General features: G+C 40.7%; 1 protein-coding gene across 1 annotated transcript in view; it reads right to left on the reverse strand.

Moving 5' to 3' along the window:
* Positions 1-26,220, reverse strand: part of ASCC3 (activating signal cointegrator 1 complex subunit 3) — a 267,934-nt gene that overhangs the window by 63,151 nt on the left and 178,563 nt on the right. The window contains exons 25-33 of the mRNA XM_056856333.1: positions 24,905-24,990; positions 23,889-24,055; positions 23,637-23,782; positions 23,400-23,520; positions 21,690-21,832; positions 9,853-9,990; positions 9,625-9,745; positions 7,142-7,274; positions 6,323-6,448 (exon numbers count right to left, since the gene is read on the reverse strand). Of these exons, the coding sequence (XP_056712311.1) occupies positions 6,323-6,448; positions 7,142-7,274; positions 9,625-9,745; positions 9,853-9,990; positions 21,690-21,832; positions 23,400-23,520; positions 23,637-23,782; positions 23,889-24,055; positions 24,905-24,990 (1,181 nt within the window). The remainder of the gene's footprint in view (positions 1-6,322; positions 6,449-7,141; positions 7,275-9,624; positions 9,746-9,852; positions 9,991-21,689; positions 21,833-23,399; positions 23,521-23,636; positions 23,783-23,888; positions 24,056-24,904; positions 24,991-26,220) is intronic.

Consider the following 26,220-nt stretch of genomic DNA (forward strand, 5'->3'; position numbering starts at 1 on the left):
ACTATTGTGCTTATCATTATTCACATACATATATATCATACATAATTATGTGTACACATTGAGCATACCCACTAGCATAAATAGGATTTCAAAATCCTAAGAATGTGATGATCTCAAACAGGATACATCTACTTCATTAGACAGAATAGGTGCCCAGCTTAAAAATATCATGTTATTTTTAAGTTTAAAGGCTGGTATGTGCAAAGTGCACAAACCCTGCACTATATATCAGGCACCACCTTCTGGGTAACTATATTATCTAACTATTTAATTGCAGATAAAGAATAAAGAACAGTGTAGTTTCATGGTCACTGCATTGAATCATCTAGCCATTATTTTCCTTCTGCTGCAGACAGACAACCCACCTTTTTTGTCAGTACACCATTTCATTTATTTCTCAGTGAAACCCAGTTTCACAATAATTGACTTGTCAGAAGCTCTAATTTATGAGGCTGGGCTCTGTAAGCCTTCTCCTATATTGGGCTCAACCTGCACACAAGCAAGGTTGAATATTTACAATGCTGTTAACAGGTGCTGAGTTGTTTAATGATTCTAATAGCCAGAAGCGTACTGAGAAAGCCAGCGGGATCACAATTACAGGCTGTTTGAACACAACAATTACTCGTCCCTTGAGAGGTGTGAAAGTCAAAGGCAGTTTTATACTAACAGCATCTAGCACATGGGGTAGACAGGCTAACTTCCATTAGTAGCCCACTGGGAAAAATGCAATAACAAGCCCCTAGGCTCCATAAAAATTTACAAAGTACATAAAATTTGAACAAACCGAAGGAACAAACTTTTTAAACGGGCGTTTAAATAATACATAACACCCTTACTTCCCACAAAACCAACTGAACGTATCAACAACACAACAAGAAACATGAACTTATTTTTCTAATCGAAGCAAGTGTGGAATTTCATCAGCTGAAAAAGAAAGGGACTCACAGAGACATAAAATGCAGATGAAGTTACACAGACCGTTTTGGGTTTAATGTGGATGGTGGTGGCAATTGCTTCCTGTATAGTTTATGTAAACCTGACCCAAGATCTCCCTGGGAAATTTTTCATCAGCCTTGAAACGGTGCTGCTATAACTGTCAGGTCTGTGGAGTCATTTGTTACAAACACCATGTTTTTTATGTTCAGATTATACGGTGGTAGTAATGACACAGATAATGAAACTGGGTTCCAGGGACGGCTGAAAAATGCTACAAGGAAAACTCTTACTTGCATTCTAGAGGATTTCTCCGGAAAACCACAAGAGCTTAACTCGTAAGTATTTTTTCCTTTAAGATTTACCATTTTGAAGAGAAGTTTCATTTAAAACATAAGGCAGACACAAATAGTTATCCTGAAAGGATATTTCATTTAGTCATTTTGTGACACACTGTAATCGAGGTGATTTTTCTTGAAGTTAATTTTTCTAACCATGGATATGAAGCGGGGGTAAAATCTGTTATTTTGAGCATACCCCTGATGGATAAAACACTGGAGAGGTGATCCAATCAATGCAGTCTCTGGTCCTATTCCAACAGTCATGGATCAACATGCCTCAATGGGAAGGAAATCAGACATTCCCATGAGAGCCAGAACAGTTGCAAGAGAAAGGAGGTTTCTGTCACTGAGACATAAATTGACTGACTGTCATTATCATTTTTGACTGGTAAGCTAAGTGAACCAGATTCATTATTAAAATGGCTTGCAATCAATGCTCAAAAGTGCTGTATTTTGCACTGAAATGTTAAGCTAGTTGATATGCTAGCCCCGTCTCTTTAACCTCTGAGTGCTTAACAGTGCACTGGTTTCAATGGGAATGAGCAGCATTTCACTGTCAGTGGATTGCTCCCCCAAACTTGTGAAACTTTTTATCTGTTAAAGTAGGCAGATTCCCTTTTTAAAAGAAACAGTTTGACTATTTCCACCTTATGAGGGCTACACCACAGTTATCAAAATTTATGGCTGGCATGGACCTCGGGAGGCCTGAGCAGAGATTAAAAGGGGACGCAACCAGACGGGGGGAAGCTATATTGCTAGAGGAAATAAACAGGACAAATAAAAATCATCCCACATTCCCCTCACCCATAAAGGGTAGAAGGAACCTTTCCAGAAAGAGGAATTATTTTAGTTTTGTCACTAACAACCTTTGAGAATTTTGCAAACTCTAACACAAGGGGCATAAGGAACACAAAACTTTTGCTCTCTCCTTCCCCTCTCTATGAAGCCAAGAAAGCAGCAGAGAAGTTACTATATCCCAATCTTCTAGCTACTGGCTGAAACAGTTACGATTCTGTGCAGCTGCAGAAAAAACATGGGTTTTGCTGCCAACTGTGAGTCCTGCACAGTATGCCAGCTTGTAATATGGGGTACCCTCACCACCTTGCTAGTGCCCAATTACCTATGAGTGTCATGTTTTGGTATTTCTATAACTTTTCCATTTTCCATGCAAGGTGACTGGAGAAAAGGTAAACTCGCTGTGACTGACTCTATATGAGGGTAATATATTAACTGAGGATTCTGTCCAAAATAATTAGCAAAAAGAAGTATTTTCTATTGAAAGCTGAGATCCTGGGCATGTTTAAATGGATGAAAGCACTTTTGTAATGAACAAGAGAAATGGATGGCTGCATGCATGCCACTGCATTTACTGCCTCATGCCGCAACACTTGTGGCTGGAAGACAGACGTTCTATATGGGGTTCAACGGTAAAAGTGGGACGGGAATGAAGAGAAGAGGGACCCAGACTCAGCCAAGGCTCTCTGTTTTGTTTCTTCCAGCTTCCCTCCCTCTCACACCAAAGGTGAAACAGATGTAAATATGGGCCATGTGTAAAAAGCTTTTGTATGTCAATGTTTCACATGCACCATGACATGGACAACAGCATCAAAGCATTCGTGTGCAGTGTCACCATAACAGCAATTGTTAGCCTGGGTTGGTACCTGCCGGTGTGCTAACATGGGAATGGGACAGTGCACGTATTAAGTACATTCGACTGTGATAGGCGGGCATAGAAAGTTATAGCTCTCATGATGTCTTCTCTTGCTATTAGCGATGGTGCTGCAAGAGGCCTCATGGTGAAATCAGTCATCAGATATGTGTGGCAGGAGAAGGGGAATTAATAACATATAAATACTGGGAGAATATTCACCCTTGCAGCTCTGATTTGCTCTGGGTGTGTGCCAAGACTGCAGTCTGAATAACAATGCCTCAACTGCAGCATGTTTGCAGCATGTGGACACCTCCTCCTCAAAGAATGTGCAATCTTGTTAGTGTCCCATGAATAGCAAAATGGATTCAGACCGATGTATTGCATATTAAGAGTGATGATAAAATTGGGGAGCTTCACAGTGATATGGTGGGAATCTCTGGCATGTAAAAATGTTTGAAAAACCACAGATGAAGAAAAGTTTAAGAAAGTTAGCAAAAATAATGGTATTTTTCATTTAAAAATACAGCACTGATTTCTCCTTTTTTTGGTATCTTCTTACAAATTTTTTATCAAAGAGCCCACTGAGAGATCCTTCATGTACATCAGGGAACCCCAACATGGTATTTGTGGGTGTCATGGTGTATGCTGACAGCTTTCCTGGCGCTGGTCAAGTTGTTTTAGAAAGTGGGAGAGGCCCTGTGGAGCTTTTGCTCAGTAGGGCTTCTGATTGGCTGTGCAGATTTTTAAAGAGTTGCTTCAGCAGTAGCTGCCACACCAGTTTCAAAAGGCATCCCGTTAAACAGAACCGCTTCAGGAAATGTTGAAGAATATTAGAATTATGAATGACCTCACTCCCTAACATTTTGTGTTTGGTGCTACTTCCCGTGGTAGACATTTTGTGGTTGCACCCACCATCCTGTGCCAGAATTTCAAAGGTGCCTAGAGGCTTAAAAAGATTGGGGACATTACTTAAAGAAGGTTTAGCTACTTCTTCTGAACAAAACACACTTTTCAATTAAAGCAAAAATTTATAATCTCTACTCAATCAAATGGTGAATGTAGGCTTGCATACACATTGTTTAATTTTAAAATGTTTTTAGAGGAAACAATCTACCTAGTTTGGAATCATAACATTTTCAGTGCAATCCTGAAGGAGGGGGACCGAATGGCCTCACGAGCCGGTGTGATCCTCTACAGTGGCATAAACGTCACTTGCACCATGCAAATTGGCATTATCGCTGGTGCAGGGCCACTTACACTGGCGCTGGGGAGTGGTACATCAGTGCCACGCATGGGTGCCATTGGAGCTGCTGTGGCAGCAGCTTATCTCTGGTGCAGGGGCTCATGCTGGTGCCAAAGGGGGCGTTCCCGGGGAGGGGCTGACTTTAGTCCGCCTCTGGAGCCTTTCCCCCCCCCAAGAACACCCCTTTTGAATATTAAATATTCATTTACATGTTAAAAATAAAAAAGTACTAAAGCAGCTGTGCAGTATTTTTAAAAATTGAACACTAAACATAGAAACCCCAATCTGGAGAAGTTAGTTATGTTTAAATTCTGTTAAAAATCAAGGGAACAAACAGAACAGCTGTTTGAATACAAGATAGTATGTATGTATTATGTACTTGAAATATTTATAAACCCTTTCTTCTGACAAATTAGGACTCAAGATGTGTAACAATCAGTGATAAAATACTATAAATAACACATACTTCTAAACAACACTAAAATAATCAATGCTTAAATAATACCAACAGCCACAACACATTTCCTTTTTTTGTCCACCAGTAAAGAAGGGAAAAGCTCTGGGCAAACTGAGAGTAAAACTTGAGCTTGCATTAATGTTTGACTGAAGAAGCCACATATTTGTGGTGAAAACGTGAGAATCAATCCGGAGACAGTTTTCAAGCACGCTCAAGCAAGCATATGCCATGATATGCACTTTTCAATCCTGAGCGGATACATTTAGTCATCTATCTTCAAGTCTATCATCACGTCCTACTGAAATTGTTTGGACTTATTTATTAAAGAACGTTATATTGCCTCTCCTCAGGGATTATATTCAGTTAGCATTAGGGTTTTGTATATATTTTGTATATAGTTTTGTATAATTGATTGTGAGTATTTGTGATGCACATTGTCTTTGTCATTATCACTATTTTGAAAATATATTGAGAGTTTCCAATTAGCATTTGGAATTGAATTATTGAGCCTTATACTGGTTTTTTGCCCAAGACTATTAACCAGTAAACCATGTTAACTTAGACTTAAATTGTATGTGGGGTGGATTACCAATTAGTACATGATTAATTAAGTATTGAACAAACAGAGAACTTTCCTGATAATGCATAGCAATATAATTATGGATTGATGTTATCACAGTATGCATCTCTTCCTTTTCACCAACCAATGAAATGAGATGGGGATGGAGAATTGCAGTGTATGATGTCACACCACACCTTACATTATATTATCACCAGGAAAAGGGAAGAAAATGGTCACATTTCCATAAATACTACATCCTACAACATTAAAACAATAACATGGCTTCAAGAGTGCTCAAGGGCTTTTATCTGACTATTATATCAACAAATTTGATCCACACACAGAAGCAGGGATTTTCATAAGGGCTAGGGATAAATGAAAGAACTTCATGTACTTACGGAATTCTGGCTGCTAGCAAGAGTTATATGTGCATATGAGGCTCTAAATCACGTTATTAATCACTACCCCTACTTGTAAAGTGGGTGTCATGTTGATGGAAATGCTGAGAGCCAAAACAGGCAAAAGAACAATTTTTTGCCATGTCCCCTAAGCCACAGGGACTGAGAAATGCACAGGTGCACTGGATTCATGCTGCCATCAAATGTAGCATGCAAGTGAATCCTCATCAATTGGGGATGGGAATTATACTGAAAGGAAACAAGTAGCATTTCTATGCAAGAACTTTACACTGTTGAAGACTTTATTTTCTGTTAAATGAACCATTGTTGTTCATCTCCAACTGTGTCTTGTCTGTCCAGTCAAATATCTATGCAAAAGGGATTTCTACTTACCTCATAAATAATTACAGCCTTGGTCTGGCATGTTCCCAAATAAGAGACCTTCATGGACCACACAGCTTACATACTACCAAGCTTTTAATCAAAGCCTGTGCCCCCCTTGTTACCTGATTATGGGCGGTTGGGGTTTAAAGAATCCATAGGAGAAGCCAGAGTCTGGGATTAGACATTCTTCAGTCTTGTGGGTAGTCCTCCCTCTCCCCTCCCCATGGCTGCTACACTAGGACATGCATTCAGTTTAGGTCCATGGGTCTTGAAGCAGCAAATGCTATAAGCACAGAAGGCTGCTTCCATATGTGAATCACTTCTCTGACAACAACAATTTGCAAACTACTCACCTAGGATTCATGATAAGACGACGGAAGAAGTAGGTCCATGTGATGTAATCCATTGCATCTTGCTTTGAAGATACAGTTCCAGCTGCAATTTCAGCATTTAAGTGATCTGATAGAACTTCCAGCAAACTAAAAAAAGGAGACTTTTTTGCACTAGTTGACTTACAATAAATTGCATTAACTGTGTGATCCTATTAAATACACAAAGCTTTAAATTTGACTTAACAGATAATTATTCTTTTAACATCTTGCCACAGATATGAAAATTTATTCCACAGAACACTAAAGCTTCTAAAAAGGGGGAAATGCCATTTGGGAAGGACAGTGCTATTTTACCACTTATTACAAGTTATTATGCGTGCAGATACAACATCAGCCAATTCCACCCCACTTGCAACAAGGTAGCCACCACCATGGTTTCTTAGTTAGAGAACTATCCAGGATGTACGACTAGCCCCAAGTTCAGGGGCTGCTAAAGGGCCCAGAAGAAAAGAAAGAAAGAAGCCACTAAGCACCTGGATAAATTAAAAGAGAAGGTTGTCTGGGAATAACATTGGTTTTTGCTGCGATAGGTCCTTCTACTCTCCTGCTTACTCGTCCAAGACTTTCTCAGGCACTGGGAATAGCCTTCACAGAAGTATTTATAATATAATATAGGACTATAAACTGAGAATCCAGAAGTTCCTCCAGGCCAGGAAAATAGAGTGGAAACTGGACTACAAGAAAGTTAAAGGTTCCTTTTTTGGCAGTTGGAAGGAATGCAGTGCCTTAGTGAATCATTTTTCTCTATAATTATTAAAGAAGTTATTTTTCTTTCTTTACCTTGATTCAACTGGGAAAGGTTCATAAAGAAATTTTTTGTAGAAATCTTTCTTGATATCATGAACTAGAATCACTGCCTTGCCTTGGTCATCAAACTGAGGTCTTCCAGCACGTCCCATCATCTGAAGAACATCTACAAAAGTCAATTGATTACAATGTTAAGTGTGTGGTGCAGTCCCTATTACTCGTCTATTAATCAAATATCCAGGTCTATTAATCAAATATCCAGATATATGTAACATTCTTCTCACTGATCCCACAGATAATGGTTAAAATCCAAACCTCAAGCATGAACTTGAGTGAATAAAGCTTAGTAAAACATGGACAAATTGAGGCGTTGGTTCGATGGTCCTGAATGTCCCAGGCTGGACTTGCCTCAACAGGTTGCTTTAGTTCATATTGCCCCCTTTCGTTTCACACGGCTGGTGGGAAATGGAACAGGGCGCATATATAGCACATGAAGCTACTCTGTTCTAAGTCAGACCATTGTCCACCTAGCCCAGTACAGTCCACTGTGTATCCCATATGTCAGGTTCCTTGTGCTCATTTTAGTGTGGTCCCTTGGGTAAACTTTCCTTTAAATACATCACATTCTCAGCCTTGTAGCACTCTACTCTTAGAAATGTTCTATATAACAAGGCTACAACTAAACGACAATTTATTTTAAATAAACAGCACTTACACGACTAATGTTATAAAGGCAGTCAAAAAAGTAAAAATAAAGAAATATATCACTGAGAAGCTTCAAGTTACATATTAAACTCTTTTTTTAATTTTTTACAAATTTTAGTTACCCAGGAAACCACAAAGATTCCTGGGGGATCTTGGGCCAGTCGACAATATATAAGCTATTTCATAAACAAAATGGAGGAACCATGTATTCTGCCCTGAGCTCCCTGAAATACATGTGCCTTCCTCCAATTCTAACAAACAAACATGATATTCTCATTTGCTTACAAAATAGTTTATAATAAGCTATACAATACTAACTAGTAAGAATATTAGGACACAAATGTGGTAAACACTTACTCCCACAAAAGAATTCTCCTTAGATACTACCGTTTTGCTATTAATTTGCCTCTAATTGTTCATGATTATCCAAATTCAATATTTTCAAGCACAGCAAAATTTGAAAAATGTTAACTCTCACACTTGTTCCAGCTTGAATTTTGATAGCATTGTGCTGGAAAATCCTGTCAAATTCTACATGTGATTGGCACAACAATGTCTGGGATCTTTTGGTGATGAAGAAGTTAACATGGAAGCATGGACATCTAAACTTGAATTTCTTCACAATGTGCAATGCATGTTTAACCTATTTGAATGACTTATTCCCCCACCATTATCAAGTGTATTTATTCTTTCATTTAGAAAATTTCTAAGATGCATCTATACTAAAAAAAAAAGGATATACTCAAAGGAATTTTACATGCAATGAGTTGGATCTTACAGCTCTTATCTGCTAGCAATGGTGCTCTTCTTCAATGCAAAAAGCTTTCCTTTGATGTGAGAGACTTTACTGGTGGAAGATACTTTGTGCCAGAAGAAAGCACCATTGAACATATCCATAAGGTCCAAGCCATCATTAAAAAACAAAAAACAATAAAAAACATCACATCTCTACTATAACGTACAGCCCAATCCTAAGGGGAGAGTTGCGGGGCGCCTAGGGATGGTGGCGCCACACTGCCTTCTGAGCGGCTTGCTTGCTACTGCAGCAAGCCCAATATGTGATTTTCTCAAAACCCTGTGAAACTGCTCCATTCATTTTCACGGGGCTCACACAAGCAAAAGGGGGCATTCTTGGGGCGAAAGGGCTCAGGGAGCTGACTAAAGTCAGCTCCGTTCCCAGGAATGGCCCTTTTGGCGCTGGTGCAAGCCCCTGCACCAGAGAAATGCTGCCGTGGTGACTGCACCGGCATTCATGCGTGGCACTGCTGCGCAGCTCCCCAACATCGGCATAAGTAGCCCTGTGCTGGTGTTAGTGCCCATTTAGTCAGTGCAAGTGGCACTAACGCTGGCGCAGGGGGTCACGCCGACTCCTAAGGCCACTTGGCCCCTACCTTCAGGATTGCTTTGCCAATTACCATTTAAGATATTTGAAGAAAAACGTAAGGAACTCAACTTTGCTTCTTTTCATATTCAGGAGTAATTAAAGGAACTCTTTTGAATTGCACAGATGTACCATGTATTCCTTTAACACAGATCTATGATTTGGTCACATCATGAGAAGACAAGAGTCACTGGAAAAGATAGTCATGCTAGGAAAAGTTGAGGGCAGCAGGAAAAGAGGAAGACCCAACAGGAGACGGACTGACTCAATAAAGGAAGCCACAGCCCTCAATTTGCAAGATCTGAGCAAGGCTGTCAAAGATAGGACATTTTGGAGGATTTTCATTCATAGGGTCGCCATGAGTCGGAAGCAACTTGACGGCACTTAACACACACACACACACACACACACACATGATTTGTGCCAATACCTGTAATAGGATAATCCACATATCGCCGTGTTTTTCCATCATAATATTCTGTTCCTTTTACAATTACCAAATGTGCTGGAAAATTGACACCCCAAGCTAATGTGCTAGTTGCAATAAGAACCTAAAGAAAAAAAATGAACATTTGATGGCAGAAGTAGGTGTGACAAAACCAGAACTTTAAAAAGGGAATAAACTTTCAGTCTGATGTTATAAAGAGAATAAGCATACTTGAATCTTGCAATTCACGAACAACTCCTCTACAGTTTTTCTGTCTCGCTCATGCAGCCCCGCATGGTGGATGCCTATTCCAAAGGCCAGTGTTAGTTTGAGATTAGACTCCCTTACTGTTCCTATGATGTCATTCATCTGTAACACAAAAAGAGTGCAGGAAAATGTATTTTAAAGTCTTTTAGAATATTTCCAGTAAAGCAAGCATGTAATTATAAAACAAAACAAAAAACAATTATCCACATTATACTAGGCTCCATTTATTATGCATAGAAGAAAAGAACAAGCAAGGAAACTAAAAAGCATATGGGAAAGCATGTAAGTCCAAACAAATATAACCACCTTTGTGTGCGTGCGTGTGTGTTGCCAAGTCACAGCTGATTTATGGTGACCGCATAGGGTTTTCAAGGCAAGAGTCTCTAAGAGGTGGTTTGCCATTGCCTGCCACCTTTATGATGCACTATATGTTATTCAAACTGAAAAGACAAATTAATCTTTATTGTGGTTCCGAACTTCAAAACCTCATGCTTATATTTAATATCTCGCTTCAAGATTTTAAAAGCATTTTCAGACTAACTACTTGGTACTAAGGACCAGACTCAAAGTTGTGTATACCTAGATCCATATGCTCAGACGGCTTGTACACTGTCTCCTTCTGAAACCCACCACTACCCACCTTGATGCTACATGAACAGCTGCTTCTGAAACTTGGGAAACCTTGAGAAATATTGTCTGGTATAGCACAAGGAGCTGCTATCAAGGCAAAAAGTGAAAATTATACATGGAAAGAAGCTGCTGTCTTTTTTCTTTTGACAATTAGCGGTGTGATCCGAGAAAAATTTGTTATAATTTTTAGATCGGGGATTCAGGAGAGAAACTTTACTGTGATTACTGATTTCTGGGTAGGCCATTACTAGTTTTGGAGTCAAATCCTTTTGTGGGGGGGGAAGAGGAGGAGTTCTGGAATTTTTAGGTGATTATTTTCAATGGGGAACTGATCAGAGGGTCTTGGGCAGCTGTTTTTAAAGTTAACGGCACCAAATTTGCTCAGAACATAGCCCTCCTTCTAATCTAAATTTCAAACAGAATGGTCAAAGATGCCTCTCAGTGCAGACACACTTCTTTCCACTGATTCCTAAGGGGAAGAAATGATGGTGGCCTGGTAGGAGAGAGCCTGTAACCAGCATTCAAGGGAAAAAAACACCGTTTGCATTCGTTTTATAATGGAATTTTATAGCGACTGACGATTTCCCCTCTTTTCTGCTGAAAACTCTTCACTTGCCAGCCTTCCTTGTTGTGGCCCATTGTTTCCTTTCACAAAGTAAGGAAGTCTTCCTTTGCAGAAAACCTTCCCCTGCCCCTGCAATCTTTGAAAATAGTTCAGATTTTTCAAAAACAAAAACATGTGAATGCATGATTGCATATGATGACTCAATCATCCAATTGCTATGAGATACATGACTTTACTCTGGGTATCCACTGCAGGGTATCTTAATTAATACTACTAGTATTTAAAGAATTCCTGGAGGAGGAGATGGTGACAAATGGCTGGGGTGTGGGGATCCGAGGGTTACGCTCCATGATATATTTATGAGTTGTCTCTGGCCTCACTGCTTTGATCAGAGCCACATTCAGTTCCAAGAACATCACTTTTAAAGGTACAGAAGCTGATTTTAAGGAGGAGGGGCAGCATGGGTGGAGGGGCCTCTTGCCCCCCTCAGCCTTTTTCCTGATCCTACAGAACCTCCAGTGAGAAATTATTTCGGAGCTGCATGTAACATAGTCCAAGCACTCACAGATCCACATGGACTGTTCCAAGGAAATTCTTTCTTTGGGGCTTGTCTCCAAAGGTGACTCCAAAGGTGACTTTTGTTTTGAGGACGAGGAAAGGATGGGCAAAATGATGGTTGTGTAAAAGAACCCTGAAAACGGTATGGGCGGGAAGGCTGGTTGGCTTGCGGGCCAAAGTAACGCCGCTTAAAGTCGGGCGCCTGAGGGGTAATCCCTAGGGACTTTGCATTTGTTTTATTCTTTTTCAAGCGATCCAGGAAGGTATCCATTTGGTCGCTGAATAAGGACGTCCCTTCAAACAGAAGGTCCTCGATACGTGATCTAGTATCATAGGGGAGCACAGATTGACGTAGCCAAGCGTGTCTGCGAATAACTATGGTGGACACAATGGCTTTACTGGACGAATCTGCCACATGGCGTGCCACCGTGAGCTGCTGTCTTGCTAAAGACATGCCTTCTGACTGAATGGCTACCGCCGAAGGACGCTGGTCATCAGGAAGGACAAGAAATTTGAGGGAAAACGTGATCCCAAAGAGAGTATTGATATCAGGCCATGAAAACAAGGAAGTTGGAAATGCGGAGGCCTACAGCACTAGAAGTGTAAACTTTTCTAGCAAGGGTATCCAGTTTACGACCCTATCTATCCTGCGGAGAGGAATGTGCTCCTAACCTATATTTACCAGGCAAAGCCTCCACTATGACGGAATTAGGTGGGGGGTGCTGATAAAGGAACTCTCCACCTTCCCTGCGAATCTTATAGAGATTCTCTACTCTTTTGGTGGGCGAGGGGACTGAGGCAGGCTTAGCCCAGTTGGTACGGACCACTTCGAGAATGCTTTTTATCATGGGGAGGGCCACAGGGCCTACATCAGGGCTATGGAGGATATCCATAATATCATCTATCAGACCGGAATCTTCCGGTTTAAACTCAATTTTAAGAGCCTTCGCCATTCGGATTAGTTGTTCCGCGTATAAGCAAACATCTCCCGTAGGAGAAACCGGTTTAGAGTCCCCAACAGTGTCCTCGGGTGAGGGAACTGAAGCACGGGATTCCTCATCCTCATCCGAACCAGGAGAGAAGGAGGCGTCATACTTGGAATGATCAGTGTCCCTTGACATGGAAGGAGACCTAGTTAGAGGAGGCTTGCGAAGCGGCGCTTGCCTTGGACGGACGGAGTCTTTGGATCTGTCATCAGGATGGCGGGATGGCGTGTGTCGACACCGACAAGAGCCCCCGGAAGGTGAACGTGAACGGGAGCGACTGTGATGACGACGGTCGACCGAAGAACCCGAGTAAACTGATGGAGTCGGGTATCGGCGTCGAGAAACATCCCGGCGCCGACGGGAGGAAGACCGGCTCCAAGAGGAGGAACGGTGCCTCCGAATGACAGGACCGTGAGCGAAGTGAACGGCTATGTCTGGTGATTAACTGCTTGGATGATGAATGACGAGTGTGAACATCTGGACCATGTGAGCGAAGTGAACGGCTATGTCCGGAGATTGACTGTTTGGATGAAGACCGGCGAGATTGGGAGCAGAGAGAAGTAGATCGGCGCCGACGATGAACGGATCGGCTTCGACGAGAAGAACGGCTGCGACAAGTAGATCAGCTCTGACGAGAGGACGACCAGCGTCTGCGGGAGATGGATAGACTCCGACGGGCAGAACAACGTCGAGAAGAGGATCGGCTCCGATGGGTAGGGCGGCGACGGTGCGAAGTAGACAGACGCCGACTGGATCTGGATGAAGCCGGACTTCGAGAATGGCGTCGAGAAGTCAATCGACGCCGAGGCCGTTGACCAGGTTCAAGATGGGACAAACCTTTCGGCGACTCTACTTGGGTCTTTTCGACTGACCATTGAGAGTTTCATTAGGTGCTCACAGGAGGGGGTGGCTGAACGGCACCTTCCTGGAGCTCTGCAGATTCTGCCTGAGGCCCCTTATCGCCCGGCTGTGGGGACTTTGTAAGCACCGGAGGCACATCTTTGTAGAGATGAAGGAGGTGCTGTTTGAACTCAGCCGAGTCTTCCTGGGCCCTGCTCGGACACGGAACCGAGGGGGTAGCCAGGGAATGAGGAGGCGAATCCTCGATAGTAATGGGCTGCTGTGCAGCTATGTTGGAGGCAAGCGACGCCAAGGGATGTGATGACTTGGCCTGAGATCGGCGTCGAGGAGATGTCGAGGGTGATGGGCGTCGAAGAGACTTTGGTGAACGCGAAGGCGATCGGCGCCGAGGTGATCTGGAGCGGGAAGCATGGCGCGAAGAGCCTTGGCCTCGGCCATCTTGGGAATCCAGAGCAGTAATCTTTGCCAGACGAACAATGACCGACGAGGGATTCTTAGAAGGGCCACCATTCTTGGATTTTTTTGTTGGGGGGAGTCCCACTTCAGATTGTGGCTTACCGGTCGAAGTACCAGGCTCAGCAGATTGACCCCGCGGACGCAGAGACTCTTTGTAGAGGTGAGAGAGCAGGCGAGTCGACCGAACTCTCAGGGCCTTGTTGGTAAGTTTGGAGCAACTTTTGCAAGTTGCAGGAATGTGGCCTTCTCCCAAACAAAGGAGACATTCAAGGTGAGGATCAGTCTTCACCATCTTGGTACCACAAGAGGTTCATTTCTTGAAAAGTGGAGCTTTCTTGGACTCCATGGCTAGAGACGAAGCTAACACATTCCTTGGACTCCATTGCTGGAGACGAAGCTAACACGTTCTCTCTCCGTGGTGGCAGAAAGAGAACTGGAGGGAAGAGTGCTCCCTCCCCCTTGGGTCATGTGACCGGTGGGCGGGAAGATTGCATGCCCCAAGGGGAGGGGGAGCACTCTCTCTAGATTTTGCTAGAAGCTGACAAATCTTATCCGTGGCTGGCCTGCGCCTGCGCAGTCCCCAATGTGGGACTGCATAGAAGCCACGCAGATGAACTGGATTTTTCTTTCTGTGTGTTTTTAATAATGCCTAAGAATCCCCAATTGGTGTTACCATCTGGAAAATCATGGTAATGACCCGAAACAGAGACTGTGTATATTTTCAGCTCAGGAATTTTGGAACACAGACCCTTAATAGATATATTCAAAGAATACCAACAAATATGTTGGGTTGGATTTCATGGAGCCATTCCACTAACAATAGGGCTTTCTGCCAACTCAAGACTTCTGCTGATGTTCTAGAGGAAAGTAACACCTGACTAGAATACAACCACTAGTTCCAATCCACAATAAGAAATCTACACCTTTCATATGTATCTAAGAAGCACATACATTTTAAAAATGTCACAAAAATATGACAAATTATATCTTGCATCTTGGCAACAAATGTCATCGCAATTTTACTCTTAAACTTGCATATGAAAAAAAAATATTGCTTAACATATGACACTCCAGAAATTAATGTCATTTGTTAATATATCATCTATTCAAATTTAGACTGGTTTCTCAATTTAACATCATTATATGCCGTAGCGATCACATGGCAATGACCACTAATATAAACACAATTCAGTTTGCTAAAGTGCTGCTGGGGTTCTGGTGAGGTTCAGTTTATATGATCTAAGGGAGGCTTCTAGATTTAGTCCTCTCTTAGGACAAAGATAAATGCTGCTACCCAAATGTTCGTGACAGGTATCGTAAATTAAGTATGGGGGGGGGGGGCTGCTGTGAACCCACCAGAATGTAGATTGGAAGCATAAGGAAACAGTATACTTGCAGAAATGTACGACTGCAAAAGAAAAGGATACAAAAAAAGAAAAGAAAAACAGCAGAGAGAATAAAAAAGCTTCCTCCTTAATACAAATTTCACACAATGTGATTTATAATTGAGTTTTCATATGTATATTTATGATGATTTGAAGCAAAAACAGCTGCAAGTGTAATCTTCTTTAAAAAAATTAAATCATATATGGTTTAAAGTTCTGATTATGTGGCCCGTTTTTAAAATCAGATGAGAAGCAGAACTTGATGCGTTATATTAACAATGGGATGGTTTGATAATAAACTCTAATTTTCAAACAATCTTTTAAGCCTGGGAGAAATCATAATTAGCAAAAGCACTGAGGCATATGAATTGGCATGTTTTGTTCTGTTAATAAATAAAATACACAGTTCTTCAGGGAAAGAAAAACGAAATTAACAATGAGTTTTTGATACTGTATTATATTAACTATTATAATATTGTCTTCTGTTAATTGTACAACAAAGCACATTACTGCTGTATTAAAATTGCCTTCCCTTTGTTACTTTAAACGGCACAGTCAGTGCAGAGATATAATGGTATTTATTCTATCCTCAACACCAGTGAAATGTGCTGATCTTAACTCTCAGTGAGAAAGGCAGGCTATAAATGAAGTACATATATACAAACAATACAAGGTTTTCTTTTAAAAAATAACTGGGATTAAATTCAGTGTCTACAACGTTTAAAGCCAGTCACAATGTTTATTTTGCACAGGCGGCTTTCTAATGTTGATTATTGTCTTTGTTACCAAATTTCACACGTAGAACACCCTCCCACCCGACACACAAAAAGACACTGCTGGACATTTATTTAGAAAGGATATTCTTAATGTTTACTGTGATAGTGTCGTTATCCCCCCACCCATCTGTCCACTGCCTTGTACTACAACAGTGTCCTGTGGAGATGTTAGACATACCTGCAAAGCTGTGTAATTTAACACAGTAAAACTAAAGGACCCTTAGCAGGAGAGCTGGCATATGAACTGTTATCCTGTCATTCTAACAGCGGGGAATCCTAGCTGTTTCTAGAAGACCCCCCTCACTTTCACATAAATTAATGCAATAAAAAAATATTTTACCCACAAGCACATTCCAGAGTTCTAATGTTTTTTAAAAGTCTTCCCATGACTTTATTTTTGAATTAATGTTAGTCAACTTCTAAAACAAGATAAAAACAGGAAGATGCCCAAAAGGGAGATTTTGGGCTGGCTACAATGGGGGTAATCCCACTGAAATCAAGAGGAAGATATTGGTGTAAGATGTTTGTGAGCTTTAAGTATGAAGAACCAAGTATGAAGAACCATTTAATAACTGTCTAGGCTTTTCAACAATTTAATATTTTAATAAGAACAATTCAATAATTTTCTAGGAAAACAATGCCAAAGGAAAGCCTATCAAGGCAATGCATGTATATAAGCATACCCACTTAATAGGTCTTTTAAGAGCATGAATAAGTATTACTATGAAGGGTCTGGCCCAGGCTAAATAAACTTATGTAACCTGTTGATTTTTCAAGTGTGGCAGAAGTTTTGTTTTCATATGTAGTTTAATTAACGTGCATCTCTTATAATAGATGTGTTTGAAAGCTGAACCTAGAAGATTTGTAACAATAAAATAGAAATAATTTTTAAAAAATGAAAACAGATGCATGGGACAGAAATATAACAAAACCAGCCATTTTTTTAGAAACGCATAAGTAGCCACTTCGCATAGTTCTTACACATGTGTAAAATTTTCATCAATTTAACATTAATGCAATTGTTTGGTTGTATTTAATAATTTATTATACCTAAAAAAGCTTTTGTAGAAAGGCAGCATTCCATTTAAGAAGATACATTACCCCGTGTCTGAAATTCATTCCAGTCAGAGTATAATTCAGCAAGTTGATGACAATGCTGGCTCCAAAAGAAAGGAGGAGACCAGATTGGACAAGAATGAGCTAACAGATTGTGCAGTCCAATTCTGTCCCTTTGAGTGTGATATATTGTTTCAAGATGCTAAAGCCCCATACTTTCTCAAAGAATATCTGCTGCACTGGTTTTCCCATTTTCACAGAATCCTTATTATTAGTACTCTGTACCCTTTTCAAAGCACATCAGACCCAGACCATATGCCTCTGCATAACGCTCATCGATTGTCTGAAATGCCCAGCGAAGAAAGATGTGCCGAACAAAAGAATCACGAAAGTTATGAAGTCTTAAAAAATATATAATTACATAGCTCACATCTGGTGCAGATGTTAAGTGAAGTTAAAGTGCTGCTGTGTTAAGGTGGAAATGGCATTTTTTTACAACAACAAAAAAACAACATAACAGAAGGAAGCTGTACTGCGAATCCTGACATAGAACCCTTCTGCCAATCCAGACCCCACATAAAGAATTGGCATAGCTCTTGGTATGCCTAATTCAAAGCTTTTAGAGTGAGTGTTGAACTTAGTGGAAGATTTAGATTCAAATACTTGCTTACGTGAGAAATTCACTGAGTGACCTTGGACCAGTTGCTGTTTCTTAGTGTAACATACCTTATATGGTTGTTATGACGATTAAATGGGGGAGAAAGCTACGTATGACAGGTTGAAGTTTTTGGAGGAAGGGTTGGATAAATAAAGTAGTAATACATTAATAGATAAGTACAATAAATGAAACTAATGAAGTGGGCAGAAAATGTATAAGCTTAAAATGAACAAGTATATTTATTTCATTAACTGAACAGGACAAAATAAAGAAAAAATGTGAACAATATACTGAAGAATGATACAGAAGAGAAGAAAGGACGACAGATTCCTTCAAAGAAAAATCTTCTGAAAAAGAACCTACAGTTTTAGAAAATGATGTGAAAGCTGCTCTGAGAGCAGTAGAAGGAGATTGAGACTGGGGAGGCAACCATGAAGGGAATAGAAAAGATTCTTAAGCATAAGGATGTGTCGCTGGTAACCAAGACCCAGATAAAATGCAAGAAGGGGCTCCAGGAAGAACGTTTATGGAGGCGCCAGAAAAAAACTTCTTTGACCTGGTCAGTGGGTGTAGAAAGGGAAAGATTAAATCTGCTGAGAGCCAGGGACACCCAGGGAAGACAGAGCTCATCCGAGGCATGGGGGAGGCAGCCATTTTGACTATATGCTGGCCCCAGATGCTGAAGACGACTTCCAGGTAATGGAAACCCAGTAGAGACTTATAATATCCTAAGCTTAAGAGCCTGAACTATATTCCAACATCTAATAGGGCCGTGTTGGCGAATCTATGGCACTCGTGCTGCAGCCGACACGCCAAACCCTCTCTGTGAGCACGCGCGGACCCGTTGCGTCTGCCTAGGGCTGTGCCGTGTTGAGGGCGCTGAGGGCGGTGCCCCTTCTCCCCAAGCCCATGATCCCCAAGCCTGCACTGGCACCCTCCCTCTCCTTGCACCTGGGGCAAGCCCCTCCCTCTCTCTCAGCTGAGCTGCGGCACCCCACCCATCTTCAGTTTGGACCAGGCGGCTGTGGCCGAGCACCTTGCCATGTCCCCCACCTTGCCATGTCCCCTCTGTTTGTCAGGGCCCCGCCAGTCTTCAATTTGGACGGGGGAGGCTGTGGCCGAGCACCTTGCCACGCCCCCCCTCTCAGCTGAGCTGCGGGGCAGCTTAGCTGTTTGTCAGGGGCCCCGCCCTTCTTCAGTTTGTCTGGGGCCCCGCCCATCTAAAAAAGCATTTAGAAAATTCTACCACATTTGCAGACAATCCTACAAGCCATCAGGAAATCTACAAGGAATTTTCTAGCATTGTAGCAGCTGCAAAGTTGAATTTTAGTAACAGATTTTTACAGTTCCGTAAGATGGAGACAACCCTGTGTTTTCTTACTTCTCCAGATAAAGCCAAATTTGAAGAACTTGATCTTTCCTGCCTACACTGGTTAGATTTAGAAAATCTGGAAATGGAGCTAATATAATTTCAAGAAAGCTCTATCTGGAAAAATAAATTCTATGACCTGCGTGAAACACTTGAGAAGATAGAAGGGATGCCAAAGGACAGCACAGTTAGTTCTGAAAACGTAATCCTTAAAGTGTGGAATTCTCTGCCAAATAATTTTAAGTCAATGAAAGCACTTGGGATTGCTTTCCTCACTTTGTTTGGATCATCTTATGCTTGTGAGCAGCTGTTTTCAGCTTTGAATTATATCAAATCTGACACCAGAAAGAGGCTAACAGATTACCTGAGTGCTGCATGTGTTGCTCTCAAACTTACAAAGTATGAGCCAAGGGTAGACAAATTATCAGCAAGCACACAACAGCAAAAATCACATTAATTGTTCAAAAAATTTGATGATGTCCTCAAAGATGTCACAAAAATGGTGAATTACATCATGGTTCGTGCTCTGAATTGTCAACAGTTTCAAGCACTTCTTGAGGAGGTTCAGGCACAGTATAATTGTTTACTTATGTACAATAATGTCCGGTGGCTGAGCAGAGGACGAGTCCTAGGGAGATAAATGCCAAAGGCAAACTTTTACCTTTCAATAAAAAGTTGTTTGTATCATTGAAAGCTCTGTTATTGTGTTTTTCTTTTAACGCAAAATATGTGAATGTATGAGTTGTTTTTTCTAAACTAAAACCTCAGTATTCAGGTTAAATTGCCATATTGGCACTTGGCGATAAATAAGTGGGTTTTGGGTTGCAGTTTGGGCACTCGGTCTCTAAAAGGTTCGCCATCACTGTAATAGGGCATGTATAGAGAGAGGGACAGAGGAATTGCACTTCTCTTGGTTCTTTTTAATCCCTTGCTCAATCTGTTGCTGTGATAAAAAGTATGCTTGGAAATGTTTTACTTTTAAAAAATACTTTTTAACTTTGAATGCTGACTGTAGTTCTCTGTACCACATAGACCTTCACGAGCTTGGAACACACTACTGTAAAACAGGCCCCCCCCCGGAAGCTAGGAAGGCTGGCAGCTGGCATGCAGCTATTTCTCCAATGGCAACGCTAGGCAGTATCTTGTCCCCGTGGTGTCCAGAAGTGGGGTAAGCAGGAGACACCGAGGCAAGGCCTTCAGATTTGAAAGAAATGGTGGGGGGGACCATGGGGGGGGGACCCTGACCCCCACCCCAGTGGGCAAGTCCTACAACGGTCAGGTGATGGCAGTGGTTACCGAGAGAGAGAGAGAGAGAGAGAGAGCGAGAGAGAGAGCGAGAGAGAGAGAGAGAGAGAGAGAGAGAGACAGACAGACAGACAGACAGACACACAACCCCCTCCAGGAGAGGCTGAAAATCCCCGGGAGAGGGCAGGAGTGAAATAGGTCCTGAGCAGGCCTGTTCCGCCACAGGGCCCAATTTTTTCAGTAAACCCAGAATAAGCTGAATACCCATACTGGTAAATTTGGATTTCGGCTTAATTCCAGGTTTACTGAAAAATTCAGGCCCATAATAGTCTATAGCGATTTTTTCGAAGTTCCTGTGGGGGCATTTTTGGAGGTAGAGTTCCCAAATTTTCAGGGTAGCTTCGAGGGACTCTCCTTGCATGAACCGTGATATTTGGTGAAGAATGGGCCAGGGGGTCCGATTTTATGGGGTCCAGAAAGGACCCTCTCCTCCATAGAGAAGCAAATGCTTAATTTAGTATGATTCATATAGTTCTAAGTATGATGGGTTGGATTCAGTGCATGAACCTAAGCAGGGTTCGTACCTGGATTGGACTACCAATGAAGATTCTGCAGGAAGGCAATGGCAAACCATCTCTGATTAATCACTTGCCTTGATTAATCACTTCCCCTGCTGGGGTCACCATAAGCTGCTTGCAATTTGATGGCCTTTATTTATATATTAAGGACTGTGGCACTATCTTGACATTATGAGAATGTTATTCTACTGCTAGAGGCAGATAAGCAGACACATTTGAGGCCAGGTTCTTCTTATAGAAGCATAGATAAAAGACAAGCATTATCAACAGAACATATACATTTGTTTTAAGCCATGTGAAGAAATGAGCAACAGTGACCTGAGACCAACAGTGGGAGATTCATATTCCAGAAAGAAGGGACTGGAAGAAGGTGGGACAAGATCATGTGATCCTGCTCCCAAACACAATTAAGAACATAAGAAAAGCCATGCTGGATCAGACAAAGGGGCATCAAGTCCAATAGTTTGTTCACACGGTGGCCAACCAGGTGCCTCTAGGAAGCCCACGAACAAGACAACTGCAGCAGCATCCTGCCTGTATTTCACAGCACCTAAATAATGGGCATGCTCCTCTGATACTTTAGAGAACAGATATGCATCATGGCTAGTATTCATGACTAGATCTCTCAATAATTCATAAAATTAACCCAATTCATTAATACAAAATGCATGAACTTACCTCTCTTTCATCCATATTCAACCATTGTTTTGGATCATCTTCAGTTGCCAGAAAAGCAATCAACTCCAAAGCAGTGAGTCTGGTTTGACGTCTCGATGATACAAAGATAAGAACGGGCTTGGCTGGGGAATGGCTCCTAATAGCTGTTGGGGAAAAAATTAGAATTATGCAATTCTAGAAACCAGAATTTCCCTGTGCATCCTCGTGTCAGCAATTGATTCATCTGAATGAAAAGTGACGATGATGCAAATTTAATATCCCATTTGTCTTTGGCATAAGGGAATTTTCCACAAGTGTACTTTTGCAGCAAAATATGGGTAAAACAATGGGTTGAGGGGTTTCTATGCTTATAATAGTCAAGCCAAGCATTCTTTTGTTGCATTTTTTTTAAAAAAAGGTTTTCTTGCAGAGTGTGAAAAATTTCAGCTTGCAGCAAAATTTTATGAGCTAAGAACGGATATTATAAAGCAAACTGTTGACATATTCATGACTACATTCTATCAAAGAAGTGAGGAAAAGAACATCCGCAAATCATATTTCTTTAGCAATCTGACCACAGTAACAGCATTAACATAATCAGACTACTGTTTAAAAGTACAATCTTAGTATTTACTTTTTGCAACTGTAAATAATTTGCTAATTGTAAAATAATTTCAATGCTTTATGAATGTTGTGTGAATTTATGCTGCTGTTAAGCACAGAACAATTTTAGTATAAACCATCACAATACACATTGGTAAATGGGAGACATGTATAGGACCGATGAGCATTAATACTGTCCAAGTCTTGTTGCACCTTAAAGACTAACAAATTTATTTAGGCATAAGCTTTCGTGAGCCGGAGCCCACTTCCTCTGATAATGTTAATACTGCATCTTCTTCATACAGATATCAATATATCCATTTCCTAACAGAAACCTGACAGCTAATGAATTTTTGTTGCTTCAGGAACAGGTGTGGCAGAACAGTTCTGGACAGATTTATTGTTCATTAGTGTTTTTCTGCAATGCTCCTCTTTTAGGTGTAAATTATCTGAACTGCCAAGATTGGTCTCTAGTTTCCAATCAATACTTTGCTTCTGTCATAAGGCTAATTAGATCAGCTAAAAAGTCACCTCGCAACTGTCGTCTTACAATCAACAGCAGTTCACATCACAAAATTTATTTGGGGACTTCTTTTTAATTGATATAATAAATATTCCTTATGGAACCCACACAGAACATGTTTCTGTAAAATATGAAGGTGGTTCCTAAATCTATCCTTTTTGTCAGTTTAAGGATAAAAAATTGAAAACAGAGACATATCCGGACACACTGAAAATTCTGACGTTTATGGTTATTGCCTTGAAAGCAAAATTATATAAGCCTAGCTTGACATGCAACTTATGTTTACAATTTTTTAAGATTTGAAGAGGAGAAAATCACTTTCTGAATTAATACCAACAAAGGTTTTATAGGTTTGCAAATCTTAAACTATTAATATGAAAGCATTTCCATAGTGTCAAATATGAACAGTAATTTCAGTTATTCTACTTGAAATATGTTTAGGTTCCATAGACATGTTATGTTAGCAGCCTAATGCATGAGGCATGAAGCCGGGTCATGTTGTTAAAGACATTCTTCTTAAAATAACCCAAGAAAGCACACAATAGCATATGATATAAATCTGTCTAGTGCAGACTTTAATTTTTTTTACAAATATGCTAGCATACCCTGAAATGCTGGTTTGTTCATACTAGCCATTCGAGGACAATAGTGCTGGCCAGGGAAGCCTTGAATGTGTACTTCTAACGGAACCGGACGCACCGATGGCCTGAAGTTGAACAGTCCCACCTACAGAGAAAAGATAAGTGACCGGTTGTGCATGTATAAGGTTGCTTTTTTTTTTTAAAGATACTTATGGATGGCTATTTTGAAAAACAAACAGATGCCCTAAGTCTTCTACTTGCCTGACTGATATTTAGCCAATCAGCAAGGTCTCTGGCATTAGCTAACGCAGTGGACAGACCTACGACTCTGACAGGCTTTTCTGTGTGAGATGAGATGAAGTTAGTGCGAGAAACAATAACTTCTAGCACTGGGCCTCTTTCATCCCCTAGAAAAGAAGGGCAGAAGAACACATCAATATTTTTTAAAGTTCAGCTAGCAATGCCAGAGCACACTTCAATTCCAGCAATAATACCAATGAAAACGATGCTCACCTAGCAGATGGATCTCATCTATGATGAGAATGGAAACTTTTTGAACATAGCTTCTATTCTGCCAGCTTCTGCTGACCCCATCCCATTTCTCTGGGGTAGTCACAATAAGGTCAGCTTGGGCAATTGACCTCATATCAGGAGTCACATCCCCTGTCAATTCCACAACCCTGTAAAGGGAGTCAAGTGGTCATTGTGAAGCAATACAACACAAATTCCTATTTATTTTGAAACAGACCAAAGATCTAGAACAGCAATAAAATGTGATAAATAAAACAATCCTGTCTGAATATAAGAATAGATTGTAAGTGTCCAAGACATGGGTCAACTTTCTATTCGGGTCCTTCATAGAAAAAGCTAAGCAATATATAACAACTATAGCAGTTCTTTTCTGAGGAGTCAAAGTCAACATGAAAATCTCATGCAGTAGGAAAAAATCCCTCATATTAACAGAGGATCTTGCCAGTCATTGTCTCCTAACCAATAAGAGTTCAGCTGATTTTCTATCAAGTTTAGACATAGGTTCATCAAAAATATGTACTATCATAAAGTTAATTTTGTACATTTTTAGTCCTATCTAAACTATTTCATAAAAGGGGTTTTTCTTAGCTAAAGTTAGACCAAAGTATTAGGAGCTTTGTTAGGATAAAATTGGCATGAATATTATGGTCAGAAGTGCTCCAGGGACTGTCAAATCTGCACATGACTTTTCTTAACAAGAACAAATGTCAACATGTCCAGGTATCCAGTGCAATCCTATGTAGAGTTACTCTTGTCTAAGGCTACTGAAATCAATAGCCTTAGGCTGGGAAATTTTTGCATAGGATACACTATGGAGAATGTAGTCAACATTTACTTGTCAATCCAGGAGAACTCTTACCACTACCCATTTCTTTTCTGCCAACAATTCTTTATAAACACAAGCAGTTGACATGAACCTTTATTTGAATAACTATCATAGGGATTTGAAGAAAAGTTTCTTATTTTTTACCCAACAATGCAAATATCTGAACACTTACTTCTTGCCAAGCTTTTCTTCAATTCTAATTTTCCAGTCCTCAATTCTCTCCCGCACCAGAGCCTTCAGAGGAGCAATATACACTGCCTGCAAGGCACAGGGCAACAGAAGCAGAAAAAAAGCAATACAACCAATAAAAGAATAGGATTGGTGCATAATAGCTTTTTGTATGTTCTCTTACAGAGCTCACTTAAAGCCAACAGCTATGGAATACTTTTAAACATTTTGCTTAGTCACTTGCAACAGGTTTCTAATTAAGATAAAATGTAACAGTCCATTTTTAAACTTCTTTAAGCCAATGACTCATGTTTGAATTTAAATTCTAAGTAACAACGCATAACTGCATTTTACAGTCAACAAAGCAGAAAAATAATAATTAAAAAAGGACCTGTACTGAATACTATTGCTTACTGTTAGGCACATAAAAATGTAAAAAAACCAAACCCTATGCAAAAGGAAAACTAATATTCGTTATATCAATATATTTGTACCATAACAACCTATTATATAGAAGATAGCAATATTAGAAGTAGATGAAAATCTACTGGATATTACTGCTGTATAAGACCACTGAAATGAATTGAAAATCTAGCCATTGAAAGATATGGCATTGTTTCATGATGTATTTAAAATATTTATATCCCATCGTTTGATCAACTGACCCACCATATCTTTTTTTATTCTAGGTGGTGACTAGGTGGGGTGACCAGCTCCACTACCAAAACAGCCACTGTCATAGCCATGCTGGTTTCATTTGTAAACCTTCTACTGCAGCTTTTTTGTTGTTGTTGCGAGATAGACACTAACAAAACTTTTTCAAACTTGAGTTTACAGTGTCTGGTTTATGCAGATTATATAAACTACTGTGGTTTCAATGTTAGGTTTAATCATTTTGAAATTCTTTGTGTGTCTCCTTTAAGACATTAAGATAAAATCATTGCAGCAGGCATGATAGACCGCCCACTTTTATAGCAGTATGGGCAGCAGCACAGCCTTAAACATGTTTATTTAGAAGCAAAGACCATTGGTTCCTTGGAACTTGGTCCCTGGCAATTGTGCTTAGGGTTTTAGACATATGCCCAGTCCCAGCTAATGAGAGCCATGAGACTGAAGTTAGGCCCAACTCCAGGGATTTGCTACACTTTGTCAATGACTTGGCCTGGAGACAAAAACCTGGTTAGAAGCAGCTACATTACTGTCCCCATCCTGTAGTGAGTGAGTGTGAGAAGAAGCCTGGACATGTGGGGAGAGGAGATTCGAAAAATAAAAACCAATGGAGAGCAAGTCGAGCTAAACTATTGGGCAAGGAGGTTAGAG

The sequence above is a fragment of the Euleptes europaea genome, chromosome 10 (genome assembly GCF_029931775.1).
Source record: "Euleptes europaea isolate rEulEur1 chromosome 10, rEulEur1.hap1, whole genome shotgun sequence".
In the NCBI taxonomy this organism is placed as follows: Eukaryota; Metazoa; Chordata; class Lepidosauria; order Squamata; family Sphaerodactylidae; genus Euleptes; species Euleptes europaea.